The 18,375-nt window shown below is 32.8% G+C and overlaps 1 protein-coding gene across 1 annotated transcript; it reads right to left on the bottom strand.

Moving 5' to 3' along the window:
* Positions 1-327: 327 nt before the first annotated feature.
* On the bottom strand, positions 328-1,298 carry LOC115887299 (piggyBac transposable element-derived protein 3-like). The gene is made up of 2 exons (XM_030906691.1): positions 1,130-1,298; positions 328-998 (listed from the first exon to the last, which is right to left on the bottom strand). The coding sequence occupies exons 1-2, from the start codon at positions 1,296-1,298 to the stop codon at positions 328-330; spliced, it is 840 nt and encodes a 279-aa protein (XP_030762551.1).
* Positions 1,299-18,375: the final 17,077 nt, after the last annotated feature.

The following is an 18,375-nucleotide window of genomic DNA, read 5'->3' as shown; positions in this document are numbered from 1 at the left end:
CCATATTTTGATTGTATGACTTGATCAATTTTGGTTGGGGTATATTTATTTGTTTTTTTTTTCTTTTACAGAAAATCGAAGGACACTGTTAGGATACAATACAGGTTCACAGTTTGAAGCAATGGTGACCATGTTGTTATCATTCCACCGACAAACTATAATATTTTCAGTTTTTTCTAGAGCATAATCAAAGGTGCCCATTTCTTCCTTCTTTAGATCTTTACTGTGTTTTATTATAGGAACTGCTATTCTATTTTCTCTGACAGTACCAGTTGACTTGATACCTCTCTTAGGACTAAAAGCAAGTCCCAAGAGGTAAAAAAATTATCAAAAAAAAAGATGAAATGGTAAACGACCTTTCTCTGATGTGATTTTGTCAGCAAAAGTTAAAACTACGTTCGCCCCCAAACCTAAGTCCTTGTATCGTTCATCTAGTTTTGTCGTAGAGCCTTGATAGGGTTCAAACCACTCGATGTAACCCCTGTGGTCTGTCCCCATCCAAAACTTGTAGCCCCATCTAATTGGTTTGCCCCTAATGAATTGTTTCGGGCTGTGACGTCCAAAGTACGGTATCATCGACTCGTCTATACTATGATTTTGTTTAACTGGGGCAAATTCCAAAAAATTTTTACTCAGATGTTTAAGAAAAGGTACAATTTTTGAGAACTTATTATCCAAATCCAAACTGAGGTTGTTGTTACAATGTAAATTTTGCAAAATAAAATTAAAGCGGTTTCTTGAAATAGCTTCGCATATGATATTATGATTTCCATCAGAGCTGTTTTCCCAGTATAGAGGTCTTCTTGCTACAGCACAATAACCACTGTAAATGAAAACCCCAAAGAAACATTTCATCTCGTCTTTAGATACATCACCAGTTCTATTATGTTGTATGGCATACATATTTGTATATTTGTATATATCTTCATCATCACCCTCATCTATGACATCACAATTTGTCTCGAAAACAGGTTCAGCCTCAGAATTTAGTAAACTACCTAAAATTAAAAGGAAATATAACTAATAGTATAAAACAACGTGTGTAACTTTTATAGGAAACCCCGTACAAAAATTATTATTTAATATATTTAGTTGGAATGATAAATACCAAAAAAGTTAAACTAGGTACCTGGAAGATTATCCATTGTAACATTTTCTTCATCACCAGAGTCCTCATCTGTAACATACCCATTAGCGTTTGTTGGTGGTAAAACTACAATTGCGTCGGGAAACGTACTATCATCATCAAGTCTTTCAACCTCTTCCAACAACTCATTTAGAGTTAATGGTTTTAACATTGAAAATGTTTCTGTTATCCTATATAAGGGCGCCCAAATCGAATTAAAATGCTACATTTGCCACACCATGACGTCATATATACAAGGGTATAGGAAATCTCGGCGCAGCGGCGGCAGTCGGCCAGCGCGCGCAAAAACCATTACATCGCTAATTGTTTATTGATATATCTTATTTTTAAATAAACACTTAAATCTACAATTATAATAACATTTGTCTTACCTTTTGTTGTCCATGTCAGAATCAAAAAAAACTTCAGAAAAACACTTGCCTCTATTTCCAAGTAAACAACAATAAATCACAGACAAATGTCAAAATTGTTTGAAGATATTCCTAAACAATACAGTATTAGTAGCGACATCTCTGAATCTGAGAACTCAAAAATTGCGAAAATTGTTGATTTTGTTAGTGTCCTTTTAAAAGGCCGGTGGCAGTATCTGGGTTAAATAGAACACCCAGTATATTAGTCCGATATTCAATGAGAAATTCATGTCTATTCAAAATACCATTAAGGTTGCCTACCCCCCAAATAAACATTTTCTTAGATATTTTCGTTTTTTTTATTTGGTTTCAGTAGATTTTAATTCTTTATTATTATATTATTAACTTATTGTTAATTTAACTAAAATTAAAGGATAAAGAGTAAAATATTCATAAAAAACTCTGATTTGCCAAAATACATCGAAATATTTTCGCAATTGCCAATTATGCTTATAACTTTGATTTTTAAAACTTTACTTTTGTTGCGTAAATGCCAATGAACTTTAATTATTTTATACTTCCTTTCAATCGAATTATTAATTTACGAAATATATTAATATTAAATATGTTATTTTATATATCGAATAATTCCATCCTTGACAATATTTTTAGATGTTTATTTCGACCTCAGAAACACGATTATGAGGGTTCTTTTGCAGAAAAAAATAAAATTTGGAATTCTTTGAAAAAAAAATTGGATTTTTTAGTTAAAAAACATAATTTCTTGATATTATGGCAACATAGGTAGTATATTAAATTTACAAGAAAACCAAAGAAGGAAAATCCAGAAGAAATTCAACAGTTGTTCTCAAAATTTAATTTTTTTTTTGGAAATTTTCAAAGTAAAGTAACTTATGGATTTATTAGAAAGCTGGTAAAGAGAAAATATGTTTCTTTTATCGAGATCTACCAGCCCTAAAAATATTTGCACTGATTTAAGATTCATCCTGCATAATACAAAATATACAAAATATACAAAAACAAACTCCAAATTCCATAATAAAATTATTCTAAAATTATCATACCTGTCGAATATTATAATTTGCAGGTATTCCTTCACACTATAAAAGTTAGCTATATCCACACTATAAAGCAGCAGATGATCAATTTTTTTTAATCATTTGTAAGTTGAGGGTTGTACCATCAAAGTGTGTACAACTCGCAAATGCGCATAAACATTCGCGAGCGTACTGTTCAGCTTGGCGCGGCTAGTTTAAAGGCGACTTTTTTTTGTAAAACTGGCAGTAAATGTATAAATGGTACATTTCTTAAGAAGCCAATATTTTATAATAAGATTACATTATGTATTTTTCTTTTGAAATAAAAAGGAATAATTAATGAATTATTTTGGAAAATACTTTACGATGCTTCAAAATTATGTTTAAAACGGCACAAATATTTATCGACAGCGTTGCCGGTGCTTGTTCGCGTCGATCTTTAAATATTCCCAGTGGAAAATTCTGGAGAAAGCGGCTCATTTCCGAACGAGGCTCCTAATCCACTTATATTGTCGTTCCAATTCATTTTCCAAATCGTATTACTCGAATGAAAGGAGTTATGCAATCGTTTTAGTATTTACGTCGGAGGAAGAAACGGCAGAAGGAAAAGAAAACGGAGGAAATTTTGCGCGGTTTCGTTTTGTTTTTCCATTCGAACGGGTTTTAAATAAATACAAGAATGTTCCCGAATCGGTCAAGAAATAGAAAAGAATTGAAAATTGAATACATGATGTTCTGTGTATTTTAACAAGAACCTTTGATGTCCCCTTTGGAAATTTGTTGTTAATTTGGGGAAAAAATAATAAATAAATCGGCCAAGAGAAATTGCTGGAAATTATTTTCAAGTTCGAAAAATGTCCGCGAGTGGGCGCATCTGTTATTGCCAATCAGAAAACAGGATTTTTCTCATAAATAAGCAGGCGAAGTGGTATTCATATTCAAATTCAAATAGTTTATTGGTGCTAAATATCAAATACATACACAAGTCAATAAGTGTTACACAAAATTGTCATTAATTATTCAATTAAAAAAAACGAAATAGTATTTTAAATATTACTATTGAACTATTGAATTATTATTATTAAATATACTAATCAACGGGAAATTTGTATTTTTTATATAGTGTATTATAAATAAAGTGATGGGGAAGGTTAAAAAAAGATTTTGTGGTAGCTAGAGGGCGCTGTTTGACATCATAACAGATATTGCGCTATTGCATAAAAAAATTAAATAGCAGGTTATGTTTCTTTTTATGCATTACAGTTGGGGGTTGGAACATTTAGTGTTACACAGCAAAATAAAACACTAATTCACAAAAAAATACCAAAACACTTTTATTTTTATATTGGACGGAGCGGAAACACTTTTACTTTTACACTGGAATCGCTGATGTTGCAAACATGGTTAGTGAAACGCGCGCCCAGTGTAAAAGTAAAAGTGGTTTGGTCTATTGTGGTGATTTAGTGTTTTATTTTTCTTTTTATACAGTTAAATAGAGCACAACAGTTTTAAAGCATCAGCGCAAACTGCAACTTTCTATCTTCACTCTAACGGGAGATATTAAAAGAACAAATCATGTTAGGCTGCTGTCTAGGATTATAAGGTCTAAAAATTATAGTAGTAGGCTAGGAAACAGAAAGAGGTAAATTGGTTACTTGAAAATATCAAAACCTCTAAGTATAGTTTTCATGCATACGAATTTTAGACGTTTTCTTAGAAAAAATGACGTCATAAATTTTAAACGTGTTTATGTAACATTTTCGTCCATCCATACATTTTTTACGAATTTCTTGGTTAATTATATGTAAGTAGTTCTTAGATTAAATGTCCGAAAGTCGGAAAATCAATAATTTTATTAATTTTTTTAGGAATTTTGTGCAGCCATATTACTTTTAACAGAAAACGGCGGAATTTCGTATGGCCGAAAACTAGGGTTTATTTTCATGTAACGTTATTTAGTTATTAATCAAAGTTCGTCCTTGATTTCACTTGTTTTCGTGCGTTACCTCTTGTTGAGTTGGTTTATTTATTATTATATTATTAAGTTTATGTTGTTCGGGGCACTTTTCATATAGCAACGACGGCGACGCGCGACGGTGTGAATCTTAACAATATGCATTACTGGTTCAAATTTACCCTAGACGCAAGTAGTTCAGCACCAAGACCGTTGGTCGGTAAATGTTTGGTTAGAAATTCTAGGATAGAGAATGATCGGACTTTCTAATCATCTAAAAAAAATAATAAATTAAAAAAAACTATCCACAATTTCTAAAAGAGGAATGTCTAATTTTATTGGTGGTTCCGACATGATGGAATTGCATTTGTTGCGATTTTATCAGCATGATGATTCAGTTAGTCCAGTTGTGCCGCTTATTTTGCTATGAACGTGTGGGGCTTCTTGAATACCATTTACCGAGCCATTTTTTTAGTAGATAGAGACGTCGGAGCGGCATATTTCCATGGCCAACTAGATCATTGGATTAAACATGCCTGGGTTTTTATTTACGGTGTCGAATCAAGAACGAACATGGATAAATCACAATTAAATGGCATTAAAATAAAACTAAAATACAAATTGATATTTTGACGTAACAAATTTACCTCTTTTTGTTTCCTAGCCTACTACAGTTTTTCGCTTAATATCTCCCGTTGAGCAGATAGAAAGTTGCGGTTTCTGCTGATGTTTTAAAAGTTTTGTGCCTATTTAAATGTGCTAAAACAAACATAGCGTACTATTTAATTTTTTTAAATCGCAATATCTGTTATGATGTTAACAGCATCCTCTAACTACCATGAAAAAACCTATGGAAACATTTCAACTGAAGATTATTAAGAAAGAAAAGCTCTTTTAAACGAGACCTAGCCTGTTTAAATAGGCCAACCTAAACCAGAGTTATCCTTAGTTCAACCTTTCAACTCAAGTTTAACCTTCCCCCAGCACTTTATTTCTTGAACAAAATAAAAAAATTGGCGCCGGGAGGCACGTATAGCCGCCCATACTAAAATATGTTAATATCTCGAAAACTGCAACTTTGACTGATTTTGATGTTATTACAAATTTTGTTGCAAATATTATTCCTAATCTTAATTTGAAAATCGCGTTTCGCTAGCTACTGTAATTTTGGAGTTACGATTTTTTAAAATTTATAACCCCCTCCCATACCCCCTTACCAACCCCCCACCCCCACCAAAAACTAATGGCCAGATTCTCGAGTGCCACAGTATTTTTGTGCCAAATTTGGTTAAAATCGGTTCAGCGGTTTTTGAGTTATCGTGTTACAGACGCACAGACGGACGGACAGACAGACAGACAGACAGACACTATGAAAATATTTCGTATTTAGGTCATTTATGACCGAAGTAACTCATTTTGAGTAAAATTAAAAAAACTTTTTTTTTGCCGATCCTAATACGCTAGATCAAAAAAAATTGCACGAATAAACCCATTGAATAAAATAGCAATTTCTAAAATACTTCTTCGCCTACTTATTTTTGAGAAAAATCCTGTTCTATAATTGGCCATCACAGATGCGCCCCTAGCGGACATTTTCGAATTGACAGGTCATATGACCAAAGGCAATTAAGTGAACTCTATCGTCTATACTGAATGAAATTTGTTTTTATGGAAAGGAACCGCTACCTGTACTGAATGAAGTTTAACATCTAGCGAATAGATGGCGCCAGCAATATTAAAATTTGGAATTTTATAAAAAGAAAAATAAAACGCTACAAGATAGGATACCAAAATTGCTGAAAATAATGATAACATAATTTTAAAATTTGGTATGTACTATTTTCTTTTTTAATGCTTCTTATCTACTTTCTCTAATTACAATTTGATTTTTTGCGAATAAGAGAAACGAAAAGGGAGAAAAGATGATAAGGCAGTGGTGGAAATTCGACTGAAAAAAATGACGTGAAATTTTATCGTTTTTACATTCGAGGCCATTCGGAATTCGTAAATCGGATAACCTGTCTGCGGTCGGTGGTTTAAAATTCAGAGCGGTGCGTCAGGCTGAAGACTTTTTTTACGCTTTTTCAGGCGTTACTCTTTGTTTTCCTAGCTTTTTATCGGCAAATTTGACCAGTTTAGCTTTTTTATACTTTTGAATTTTTATAAAATAATACACCAGAAAAATATTTTTGGAGATTATGGTAGACAGTGATTCAATAGATATTGTATTTTTACTAGTGTAGTTATTAGTAAATAATAAGTGAAAAAGAATCCGAACTAGGCGTGTTGTAACAATTTCAAATATTAATAAAGTTTAGAGAGCGTTTTTGGGGCGTTGTTGAGTGCAATATCATTCAATAACTCAACTTTCCCGGATATTCAACTCTTCCGAAACAACATTTTATAGCTTCACAATTTCTCACACCGATTTGATCAAAAACAAAAATGGATTCAAGCAGTTCAACGAAACAAGTGAGTAAACAGAGTGCTTATTACATAATTAAAAAATTAAATAGGCATATACTATGAGGAGATAAAATACAACTTGCAATATTAATGGTATACTTTTTTTAATCAACTAGTGATTAACCGTTTTTTGAACATTTTTTAAAATTATAATAATTATGTATCTTCGAAATAGCCCCAATTATGACCCCACTAGCAAACCCTAACCCGTGTATTTGTATATACCAGTAGTTTACGATATTCTCCGATGGTGGCAGCACCGGCGGAGAATGTATCAAGCCTATAGCGTTCTTTATCAATTACGTCAAAATATTATAATACGTTATGAAGAAATGTATCTCGTAGTTTTACAAATCATGACAAAAATATCATCATTGAACCTTTATGAATTTTTTGGAAATCATTACTACTACTATTCCCGACCTGCTCAACTATAACTATCCAATCTCGCACGCTCTATCCCTTTTTTTCTGAATATCCAGTTCCGTAAGAGGGTAAAATCTGCGCCATGTGATAAGCCATAACTTCTTCCCCTTCCAGTTCCATGGTCCCACGTCTTGCACCAGTTAGGACGGCAAGCGAAGGAAATAAGATTAGAAGCTGTCTAAAGCAACTTTCTTGTAATTACTTAATAATATTATTTTATACTGCCAATGCTGTTAGGGCCGGGAGTGTCTCGAATCCGGATGGTAACAGCAAGTTTATTGAGAAATTTTGGAGACCTAAAAATTGCTGGTTATATTTATTAAGATAGCTAAGGAAACATGCTTATTTTTTTATCACAATAAAAAAGCAACAATAAGAAAAACGCTGTTACATACATGGCATCGACAATAGTCGTTATCGGTATATTACCGACAACTATCGGTTACGCCGCCCACGGTATCAAGATTGCTCTATCCTGAATCACTTAAACGTCACTCGATTTGGTACGTACAGCCAACGAGCTTTAGACCACAACCGTCAACTGCCTAGGGCAAGGTTATTATATTAAACAGGCTGCCTCGTAACTTTGGACTAATCACAGTAGTTGGCGCAATTATGTCAGCTGGTGGGATATTTAAAATAACTATTAACAAATTAAATAATAACAATTATATAAGTTAAATTGTTCTTCTATAAAGTCTTTATTTACTTTTCTCTTATTTTGATGATATTTAACATTTGTAAGCAATACTTGTATTCGAAAAAAAAAATACTTTAGCTTTTTACTATGTTAAAATGTCGTAACCTAGTCATTATTTCGGTTTAGGCCCTGTTTCCAGAAGAATCTCTGACTAGTCAGCGCATTTCTTATTGGTTGAAAGGTGTAGAAACCAGACTAACAATCAGGTTTCTATGCATTTTAACCAATGAGAAACGTGCTGACTAGTCAGGAATTCTTCTGGGAACAGACCTTTATTATACATATTCATCACTCAGCAAAAACAATACTGAACATTATAGGCTGTTATAGGTAGGAATGAGATCTATTTCTAAAGAAAATTTGATAAATAATTTAAAAAATTATCTAGTTCATCAATTATAATACGTTAAATACAGTAAAACTAAAAAAATACAGTACGTCCACCGAAATGTCCACTAAAACTGTCCAATAATGCACTTAATACACGGAATCCAACATAAAATTATTTATAAACAAGTTGAAAACCGCTGAGTACCACACGATGACGTGCAATATACCGGCTAATGTCAAGTTACGAGGCAACCTGTTTAATTTAACAACCTTAGCTTAGGGCGCTATTTTCTACAAGGCATCGACAGTCGTCGGTATCGGTAAGTTAGCGACAATTCTCGGTACGTACCATTGCGATAAAAAAAGTAGTAAAACAAAATATGATTTAATCTGCTGGTATATATTCTTGTGTCAGTGTCGCGTAATTTTTAAAAAATACCTTTAACTTCAGAGCAAAAATCGATTATATTTACGCGATTAAGGGATGAGGTTCCCATAAGAGACATTGCAGATGCACTAGGGATAAACAAAAAAAAAACAGTGTTGTTGGCTAAATTCAAAAAAAAATCAATATAATTCAAATATCATTATAGACCAGGAGTTCTATCTGGGACTACCAATTCTTATACTACTTTTTTTGATCGCAATGGTATGGGTAATGAGCGTCCTGTTAAGGTAGCATTTTTATTATAATATACAGGGTGTCTTAAATAAGTTCAAATAATTTCAAGCCTGGTAGATCTCGATAAAAGAAACATATTTTCTCTTTACCGTTTTTCAAATAAGTTTAAAATAACCCAGTTACTTTACTTTAAAAATTTCTAAAAATATGATTTCTTGCTTAAATTTTGATGACCACTGAATCTCTTCTGGGTTTTCTTTCTTGTAAATTTAATCTAATATCTATGTTGCCATAATATCAAGAAAGTGTGTTTTTAACTAAAAACTCAAAGATTTTCCAAAAATTCCAAATCTTCAATATTTTTATTTCTCCAAAAAAACCTCATAATCGTTTCTAGGGCCGAAATATACTCCTAGATCATATATACTTACGTGGATAAGTAAATCACTATGGAAACTGTCCCAAACATATCAACGACTTCCATTTATCTTCTTTTTTTGTTGCACACGCAGTGCTTCGACTCTATCTATCCTTGTCGAGGACCTATCGTCCACGCGTCAAATTTGAACATTAATTTTAAAAATTTAATTTGTAAAATGCAATAATTGAATGTTACTGTCACAAAAATTAAATTAAATAAAAAATAAATTAGCCACTCCGTACGAATATCAATATTCTTAGGAAATCTAACAAGAAATGTATGCATGTGGTTTAATATACATAAAAGAACAACTGAATAGTTTACTTGCCTGTGAAAAGATAATTCGGGGACATTTATATTATAATTTCAACACACCAAACACTTTCTTGTCATTTTTACGAGTATTTACCCAAAAATTAAAACTCAATGAGTAAAAAATAGAAATATAATTGCACAAACTTAAAATTAACTTCTCACTGAACACACTTGCATCCTTGGCTATATAAAAGCGGTCGATAAAAGAGTAATTAATACATTGTTTAAAATAAAAAACGCAAAAAACAAGCGTCGTTACACAATGGAAATAACATTATGACATATGATTATGACAAGATTATGACAATACGATGACAATGAAAAGTTGGTTTCCATAGCAATGTATAATGTGTACTTTCTAAACCGGATAAAATTGTAATTATTTTGGAAATACGTACCACTTTTAATGCGCATGCGTAAAGTCAGGTCCTCGAGAAAGACAAACCTATTGAACGTTCATAAGTGCAATAAAGAAGGTTTGAAAATGGCATGTCGTGATGTTGGGGATATATTTTTTAATGCTAAACTTATGGCGTTGATTTATCCACGTAAGTATATATGATCTAGGAATATACTACCCCTAAAATTTTTGCACTTATATTTAAGAATCACACTGTATATTAGGAAAATGGTGTTAATTTCAGCTCCCTCTACAAGTCGGAGTGATATTGACATCGAAATCAAATTTCTCATGTAAAAACATCCAGAGAACTAATATTTTCATCCAAATATCGACATTAGTTCAAAAATTATTGGAAAAAATCGAAATAAAAATGAAACTTCTATACCCTATATCTCCGAAACGAACGCATTTTAGGATATATATTTATTTATACGAACTTTTTTTCTCATTTTTATATGCCGAATATACTGTAGAAGTTTTCGGAATACAATTCGAACAACCCTGTATTTGAAGTCTCTCAATTTTTGTTGCACGTGAATTTTCCTGGAAAAAGAGAATTGAAATAAGCCACGATTTATTATGTTCTTGCTCATAATGATTTTCAAATAGTGCAAATGCAAACAAATTCTTTTCGGAAACAGCAGCGTTTGCTATTACAGGCCAAACACAAAAAAAAAACAGTGATTATTCATACCCGTTATTCAAAGTAGCCTATTGATTATTTATACCAGTTATTTTTTAACTGTTTTTGAGCCGCACGCCACCAAGCCGTGATGCACCGTGACAACCGTGATGGACTGACACGCCCAAAAAAACAGTTGCTTAGCGGCGCTGCTATCTTGATCGTTATCTTGTGACGTTGATTCAGACAACTGCTTATTCATACCTGTTATACTGTTATACCTTTGGACTCTTTCGAGTCGCATAATACTTTGTAGCGCGCGGCTCCGACGTAATATCACGGGCATTCGCCCATGTAGACGTAATGTAATTTTTTTAGGTGTAACAAATATTGTTTTCTATTATATCTAAATAAATGGTTTGATAGTGCAATATGCTGGGAATAACCAAGAGAAACCGTAAAAGAATAAAGTGGATACAACAAAAGACCCAGGTAATACATGTCATCCACAGAATCAAATCCTTAAAGTGGCAATGGGCGGGATACCTGACAAGGGGGACGGACAACCGATGGACTACTAAAATTACAGCATGGTATCCAGGAGAAATTAAGAAACCTAGAAGAAGACCAAACCTGAGATGGGAACATGATATTAGGAAATTAGCCAGGATAATTTGGGTCGGTCGGTATAGCCGACAATAGACAACAATGGGCCCAAGTTAAAACAATAGTTAATAATAAAAAATAATAACCTAAAACAAAAATTAATTTGATAAAAATAACAAATAGTTAAATAACAATCGATATCAGACGGTATTTATTAGCATGTCTTACCAATTAGAGTAGTTTATCTAGTTAATATAACGAGCAGCGTCCCAATTAACCAATTAAACAAGTTAGAAAACATAGTTGGCAAACAAAAATTGGAACTTTTATTGAAAAAACAAATCTACAACATCTGTTTCGGGTTTCGCTGGCTAGCGACACGTTATCCCTTTTGCAATTTTCATTCGTTTTTTTTCGTTCGTATTTCCTCTCGTTTTCTCTCTTCAGCGGCGCGTTCAATCGGATGAAAATCGGGGAAATAAAGGACGACGCGCGGGAAATGCGGGCGATGGAACATGTGTGTGTACCGACCGCGTGCTCATTTTCCGCGATTTTACTGCTGCACTTGATTTTCCTTTGACGGTCGGAGGTGTAGTACCACGCCACGCTACGTAAGGACGACGCTTTCCACTTTTTGTGGGCTCGGTCGATGTTTTGTATGAACTCAGCTCATTATTTTCGCCGATTTTTCTCGCAGATTTTCCTGAAAAATTTTATCCCAGTTTGTTTCCCTTAAAAATTGGACCTTAGCAAGCTTTTTTCTTTAATCTTACTATTTTTAGAATTGATAAATCAAATTTCTATACATACGAACTTGTATTAAATGTACGGAGCGATCAACAATGATTGAAATAGTTAGCTATTTCCAGTGGCGGACTAAGCCTGTCCGGGGCCCGGGGCGATGAAGCTAAATGTGGCCCCAGGTCTGTTTAGGTAATGATATACTTCTAATGCACATTTTGTAAAAATTGAATGACGTATGTATAATGGTTGACAAAATTCAAGTAGTTATACAGGGTGTCCCAGGCTGAGCCTGCGTTAGAAGTTTCTAGAGAACTACAATATCTTGAATGAGATTTTGTGCATATCATTGTTTCTCAATGAGATCTACCGATTAAAAATATTTTCAATATAGCGGCACTTTCGGAAGTACCGGAAGTTGACAGTAACTTTCTTATTTTAAATGGGGGACCCCATTTTTTATTACATACTTAAATTCTCTGAAAATTTTATGAATTTTGATATTAAACACTCTATACCTAACGTTAACCGTTTTTGAGAAAAAAAAAATATAATTTTTAGAGGAAAAAACTGTCTGTCAAAAATATGTATATAGCCTAAACGTCAAATTTAGTGATTGCCACAGCCACTGTACCATAAAGAGAAGACATGTATAATGCATAATAAAATTTATGTCAAAAATTTAATTGTCCGAATGTCATATAATAATGGCCGCAGCTATCATGGAATTGAGGAATTAAAAAATTATCAAAAATCATTTTTTTTTCAAATGGAAATCCACTTTTTTTATTTCACTCGTTAAAAGGCTTTTGTTACTTTTGTTTTTAAAATGTGTTACTTTTTGACTATACATGTTCCTGTACCTAAAATATATCGTTTTTAAGTTATTTAAGATTTAGCTTAAGCGTATATTTTTCTTTTTAATTTTAACCAGTAGCCTATGACAGTATATTATCGATCATCATTTCCAAGCTAACTTTGCGCTGGTTTTTTTTCGATCTTACGGTATATTATTAAAATATCAACTATTAGATATCACTACAACACAAGAACGAAAATTCGAGATATATTTATATAAATACACTTTTTAAACTTTTAAGCAGCAGTAGTTATAATATAGGAAATTCAAATAATCCATTTTTTGACAGATGGAAATATGTCTGACTGTTTGACACTTAATGTCAAAGGAAGCTACACAAAATCAAGAAAAATATATGTTTTCAAACTAAATCTTAAATAACTTAAACACGATTTATTTTAGGTATAGGAATATGTCTAGTTAAAACGTAACGAATTGGAAAACATTTTCACTAGTGAAGTAAAAAAAGTGAAAAGTTTCCATTTGAAAAAAAAATATTTATGATAATTTTTTAATCGCTCAATTCCATAACAGCTACCGCCATTATTATATGACATTTGAACAATTTCATTTTTGAAATAGATAGCCACATGCCTTTTTTTATGTCACAGGGACTGTGATAATCACTAAATTTGATTTTTAGGCTGTACACATTTTTTTGACAGGTATTTTTCGTCCAAAAATTTTAAATACTTTTTTTTCTTAAAAATGCTTCCAGGGAAATACCGCGGCAAAATATCGCGATTTTGTAAGTCCTCCAAGATCCGAGGGGTCCCTTCGCTGTCTCAGGCACGTGGCTCCCGTTATACTAAAGACTTCACTGCTCATCATCAGTAATGAAGCTAGAATACAAGTTATATGCTGTGTATTGGTTGTAATTTAAAATGTTTATTCAGTTAAAATAAATAATGAAACCATTGAAAAATAACTTAAAAGCTAAAATAAATAAATTCAGTCTCAAGATATATAAAAAATAATTATTATTCGATACTTTAAACAAAGAAAATTAACCCTTGATTTAATTTCCTAAATAGAAAATGCCATTGACAATTACTGGGACCTCTGATAATTGATAATTATGTAAATATCTGCTTCCATTTATACTGTTTATAGTTGGCGTATAGGTACGTATGGTTTGCATATTCCACCTACAAACTGCTTTATAACTACTGAACACATATTGGCCTTGTTTGCCAGTGAATAAAAAAATACTTATTAAGATTCGGAGCCCCCCCAAAAGACGGACCGCCCCTTCCGCCCCCCCCCTTAATCCGCCACTGGCTATTTCAATTTTGCTCGTTCGGTTGGCAATAAATTTAAGAACTTCGAATATGTATCGGATGTTATCACTAGCGTCAAAAAAAATTAAATAATATTATTATGAGTCGCACATTACTATGGAAAACAATCTTCTTATATTCTTTTTAATTTCAACAAAAAAAAATAAAAATTATTGAATAAGTGTATCAAAAAAATACAGTATGATCGAGAAAAAATGGCTCCCAGTTGGCTTGGAAATGAAGATCCATGACATTCCCCATATAATTTGATATATAAAATGACAGCGATCTTCATTTCAAAGACATCGCACACACCGTTTCTTTTTTTTTGATCATATTGTATGTGTTAGGTTACGCTCCCGTGATAATTTTTTATAGTAACACACTTATTTTGTGAAGGTTTCCAACATACAATAAAATATATTTGAAATTAATTGTTAGAAGTTCTACATATTTTGATAAATTTTAAAGGCATAAAATGTACATATACCGGGTGCGTCTCAAAAGTGGCTCACCCCTATAATTTTTTTATTTTTTTAGTTAAAAAACGAAATTTGTTATTTTAGTATCTACATATATAAAATATAAAATGCTAATGTTTATCTGTGTGTCGTCTCTACTGAAGTAACGACTTGTTCTAGAAAGTTGCTTTTTTACTAAAAGATAGCTAATTGGCTCTTCTAAAAACCGTCTTCGCCGGATTTTTTGTTTTTCATTTAATTAGAAAAAAATAAAAATATTTTTTTTCCTGATCTCGTGGCGGATGCGCCATGCTTCAACTAGTATGACATAAATTAGGATTGATTGACGTATTCAGTTGTTTTTGTTTAATTCCTATTTCATCGGAATTGACTACAACTTTTGATTTTTAAATGGCACCCTCGGTATATTTTTGCTTAATTAAATAGGAAATTACAGTCTGAATAGAATAGCATATCATATGTTAACTTTTGACATTTTTGCTTAAAAAATCGTATTTAAATTTCAATCTAGAGTGCCATGGCTGTGTTAAGCGCACAAATTTTGAATCAAGGAGTCTCGGAAAAATAGATTTGATCGTCTAATGTTTTTCGTGTCTTGTCCGTCCGGTTAAAAGATGTCTAAGTCGTATTTTTAATCATATCTCAATTTTTTCAAATGGAACCAGGGTGGGTCATTAATATTTTAGGAAAACACATTTTTTTACGAATAATTTGGTACCACACACTAGGTATATCGAGTCAAATTATCGTTATAAATTGCATGTTACAATTTCAAATAAACCATATGAGAAAATGTCAAAAGTTGATGAAATGTCATTCTATTCAGAGTGTAATTTTCTATCCAATAAACTAAAAAAACCGAGGTGCCATTTAAAAATCAAAAGTTGTAGTCATTTCCGGTGAAACTGGAACTGACCAAAAACAATTGAATACGTTAATAAATCCCAATTTAAATGATATACCAACATATTAAATTTCGTTTTTTTATCTGAAAATATAAAAAAGTTACAGGGGGTGAGCCACTTTTGAGATGCACCCGGTATAATAATTACGTTTTCAATGCCTATTTGTTTATTATAGATTGTATTTTAACATTCCTACTCTGTTTTATCTTCTAAAGTGGTTTTTATTCCCCTTACTTCCCTAATGCGACGGTGCCGATACATTACTCCCCATCCATGACGGTGTTCCGAAGCGTGCGACCGGTGGACGCCGCTGGCCCAAAAATTAACGAACCATGTCGGAACGAATGTTAAAAATGGCACAGTTCCTAGTTTGACAGGCCGAGAGATAACTTAGCCGGTCTTGAGGAATTTATTAAGTTTATCGGGCTATTTAGAAAGGGAGAAAAAAAACAACGGGAAGTACTTAATTTAACTCTGGAAATGGTATATCTTTTTTATACTTTTTTTGGCACAAATGGGAATACCTTTTTTATTGCAAGTGAGCAGTTGCCATAGTTGAACGGCATCTTTTACAAAAAATATTCCATGAAAATAATTTTATCTATGTGTATTCCATCAGAATCATTGGATACAGAACCTCATCTGCTTGTAATTTGAGATCTAATTTTTGGGTAAAAGTAAGTTATAATAGTGATAAGACTAGTGATGAACAAGAAGCCATCCATGTCTTCAGATGTGTACGAAGCATCAGAATTACCATTCTACTCAGAATCTTGTCTGTTTCATAACTTTAACGTCAAAAATCAGGCTTAAAAGACCAATAAAGGAAAGCTTTTCAGGGCTTCCAGAAGCAGATGCTATCAGAAGCACCACTATAACCAAAACCCAGCATGTTTAGGTTCTTATTGGGAACTTCATAAATTAACAACAAATATGGGATAAAATACTAAGGGTATATAAAAAGCCATATGGTTTTAAAGAGTTAGTGAGAAAATGTTATCAATGGCATCTTCTGCCATCATCATGAATTTTTAAGTTCCTCTCACGTGTATGATGACATATATAAAGTGATTCATGGCCATGGCACGTTGGATGTTTATGGAGAACCGGTGATTTTTTTGAAAATTTGGATTTTTACATAAAATCATCTGCTCCATCTATCTAAAATATTTTCAGCGTTACAATATTGCTGCATCATTTGAAAAATGGTAGCATATTTCTTATTTTAAATGGAACACCCGGTATGTTATTACATTTTTGGACTACTTTTATATTTCATATGTTTTTCTTATACTAACCTATGCCTATCTTTAACATTTTTTGAGATAATAAATAAATATAAAATATACATAATATGTAAAATTGACAAAAGCATGATCTTGAATAAGCATTGGTAAAATCATGAATTCAACATTTTAAATGGGCAAGTTTAAGTTTAGTTTAGTTTAATTTAATAAATTAGGTTCGGCCACTCCCCTGGGCCCGTATTTGGCGAGTCTGTCGACGAATCTGTGTGCTTCCTGATTGCCCACCACATTTCTGTGGCCTGGCATCCAGCAGAGAGTAGCCCCGCTCTGACGCAGCCAGGACAGTGCCTCTCAGCATTCCATCACAATTTTTGATCTCACTGATTGCATATGCATATGATGCTTCTTAAAACGCCCAAGTTGTCAGAGTATATCACTATATCCCCTATTGGTCTATCAGTAATTTTCTCTGGTATACAACTAGTCGCTTCCTTTATGGCGTAAACCTCTGCTTGTAGAACATCCGATAGCCTTAAAGATCGTCGGATGTCTAGTTCCTCTGAGAAGCTGCCTATACCTGTGCTTCCTATAGTTGCGAAAGCATCTGTGTAGACTGCTATCTCTTGAGTGTTCATTACTCGGTTGCTTTCCCATTCTTCTCTTGTCGGGATGCGAATCCTTATCTTTTCTCCAAAATCATGTTTGGTGAGCATATAGTCCGTTTTCTTGTCTAACAGATGTGGACTCGTGTTGACCATGCTTTTCCCTATCACTGGCAATATCCTCGAGTGACCATAGTTGGTCTGGTTTCACAGATTGGATTCCCCTAATCTTAGGGCACCCTTAGCGGCCAGATCCTTCACGAGCCAGTCGATTGATTGGAAGTCCAGAATTGCTTCTAGTGCAGCTTGCGCTGTGTTGTTCCTTGCTTTTGGGCCATAAATTAAAACAAGTCTATATATTCGATATCTCTAAATGAACTCTTTGTATGTTACACAGGGAGATCCAAAAAAAAAATATTTTGTTATAAAATTGCTCTCAATACTCAATATCTCTCACATACTCTAATATATCTAACAACCTAACCAAACCAAACTCATATCTTTACTTACTATTAATTACTTAACTTACTTAACTACTTATTATTAATTTCCTTACTATTTCTGTGGTCTCCATAGTTCTTTCACTAGTGTAAATATACAAAGTTGACTAGTGTAAACATACAATTTTTAAAATGTTTAGTTACAAGTAATTTGTAAAATTGCCATCTGTAAAATGGTAGTGTGTTTGCTAGTAGGTGTTTGCTAAAGGATCAAAAAAATGTAAAAAAATCAGTCTATGTCTTTAGGTGTGATTTGTATCGAATTTTTAACCATATTTTAGGAAATGTTTTACAAACCAAGTATTATTTTTGTGCGATTGTTTTTCGCTATTTTAATTC

Source organism: Sitophilus oryzae, unplaced genomic scaffold (genome assembly GCF_002938485.1).
Source record: "Sitophilus oryzae breed Bouriz unplaced genomic scaffold, Soryzae_2.0 scaffold_562_pilon_pilon, whole genome shotgun sequence".
Lineage (NCBI taxonomy): Eukaryota > Metazoa > Arthropoda > Insecta > Coleoptera > Curculionidae > Sitophilus > Sitophilus oryzae.
This window is presented reverse-complemented; position numbering and strand designations above follow the sequence as displayed.

What these genes read in the sequence shown, in the direction of transcription:
- LOC115887299 (XM_030906691.1), bottom strand. Translation starts at nt 1,298, where the DNA reads ATGTTAAAACCATTAACTCTAAATGAGTTGTTGGAAGAGGTTGAAAGA. An exon ending in TACAATGGATAATCTTCCAG is followed by an intron (nt 999 to 1,129) that starts GTACCTAGTTTA and finishes TTTTAATTTTAG; the next exon opens with GTAGTTTACTAAATTCTGAG.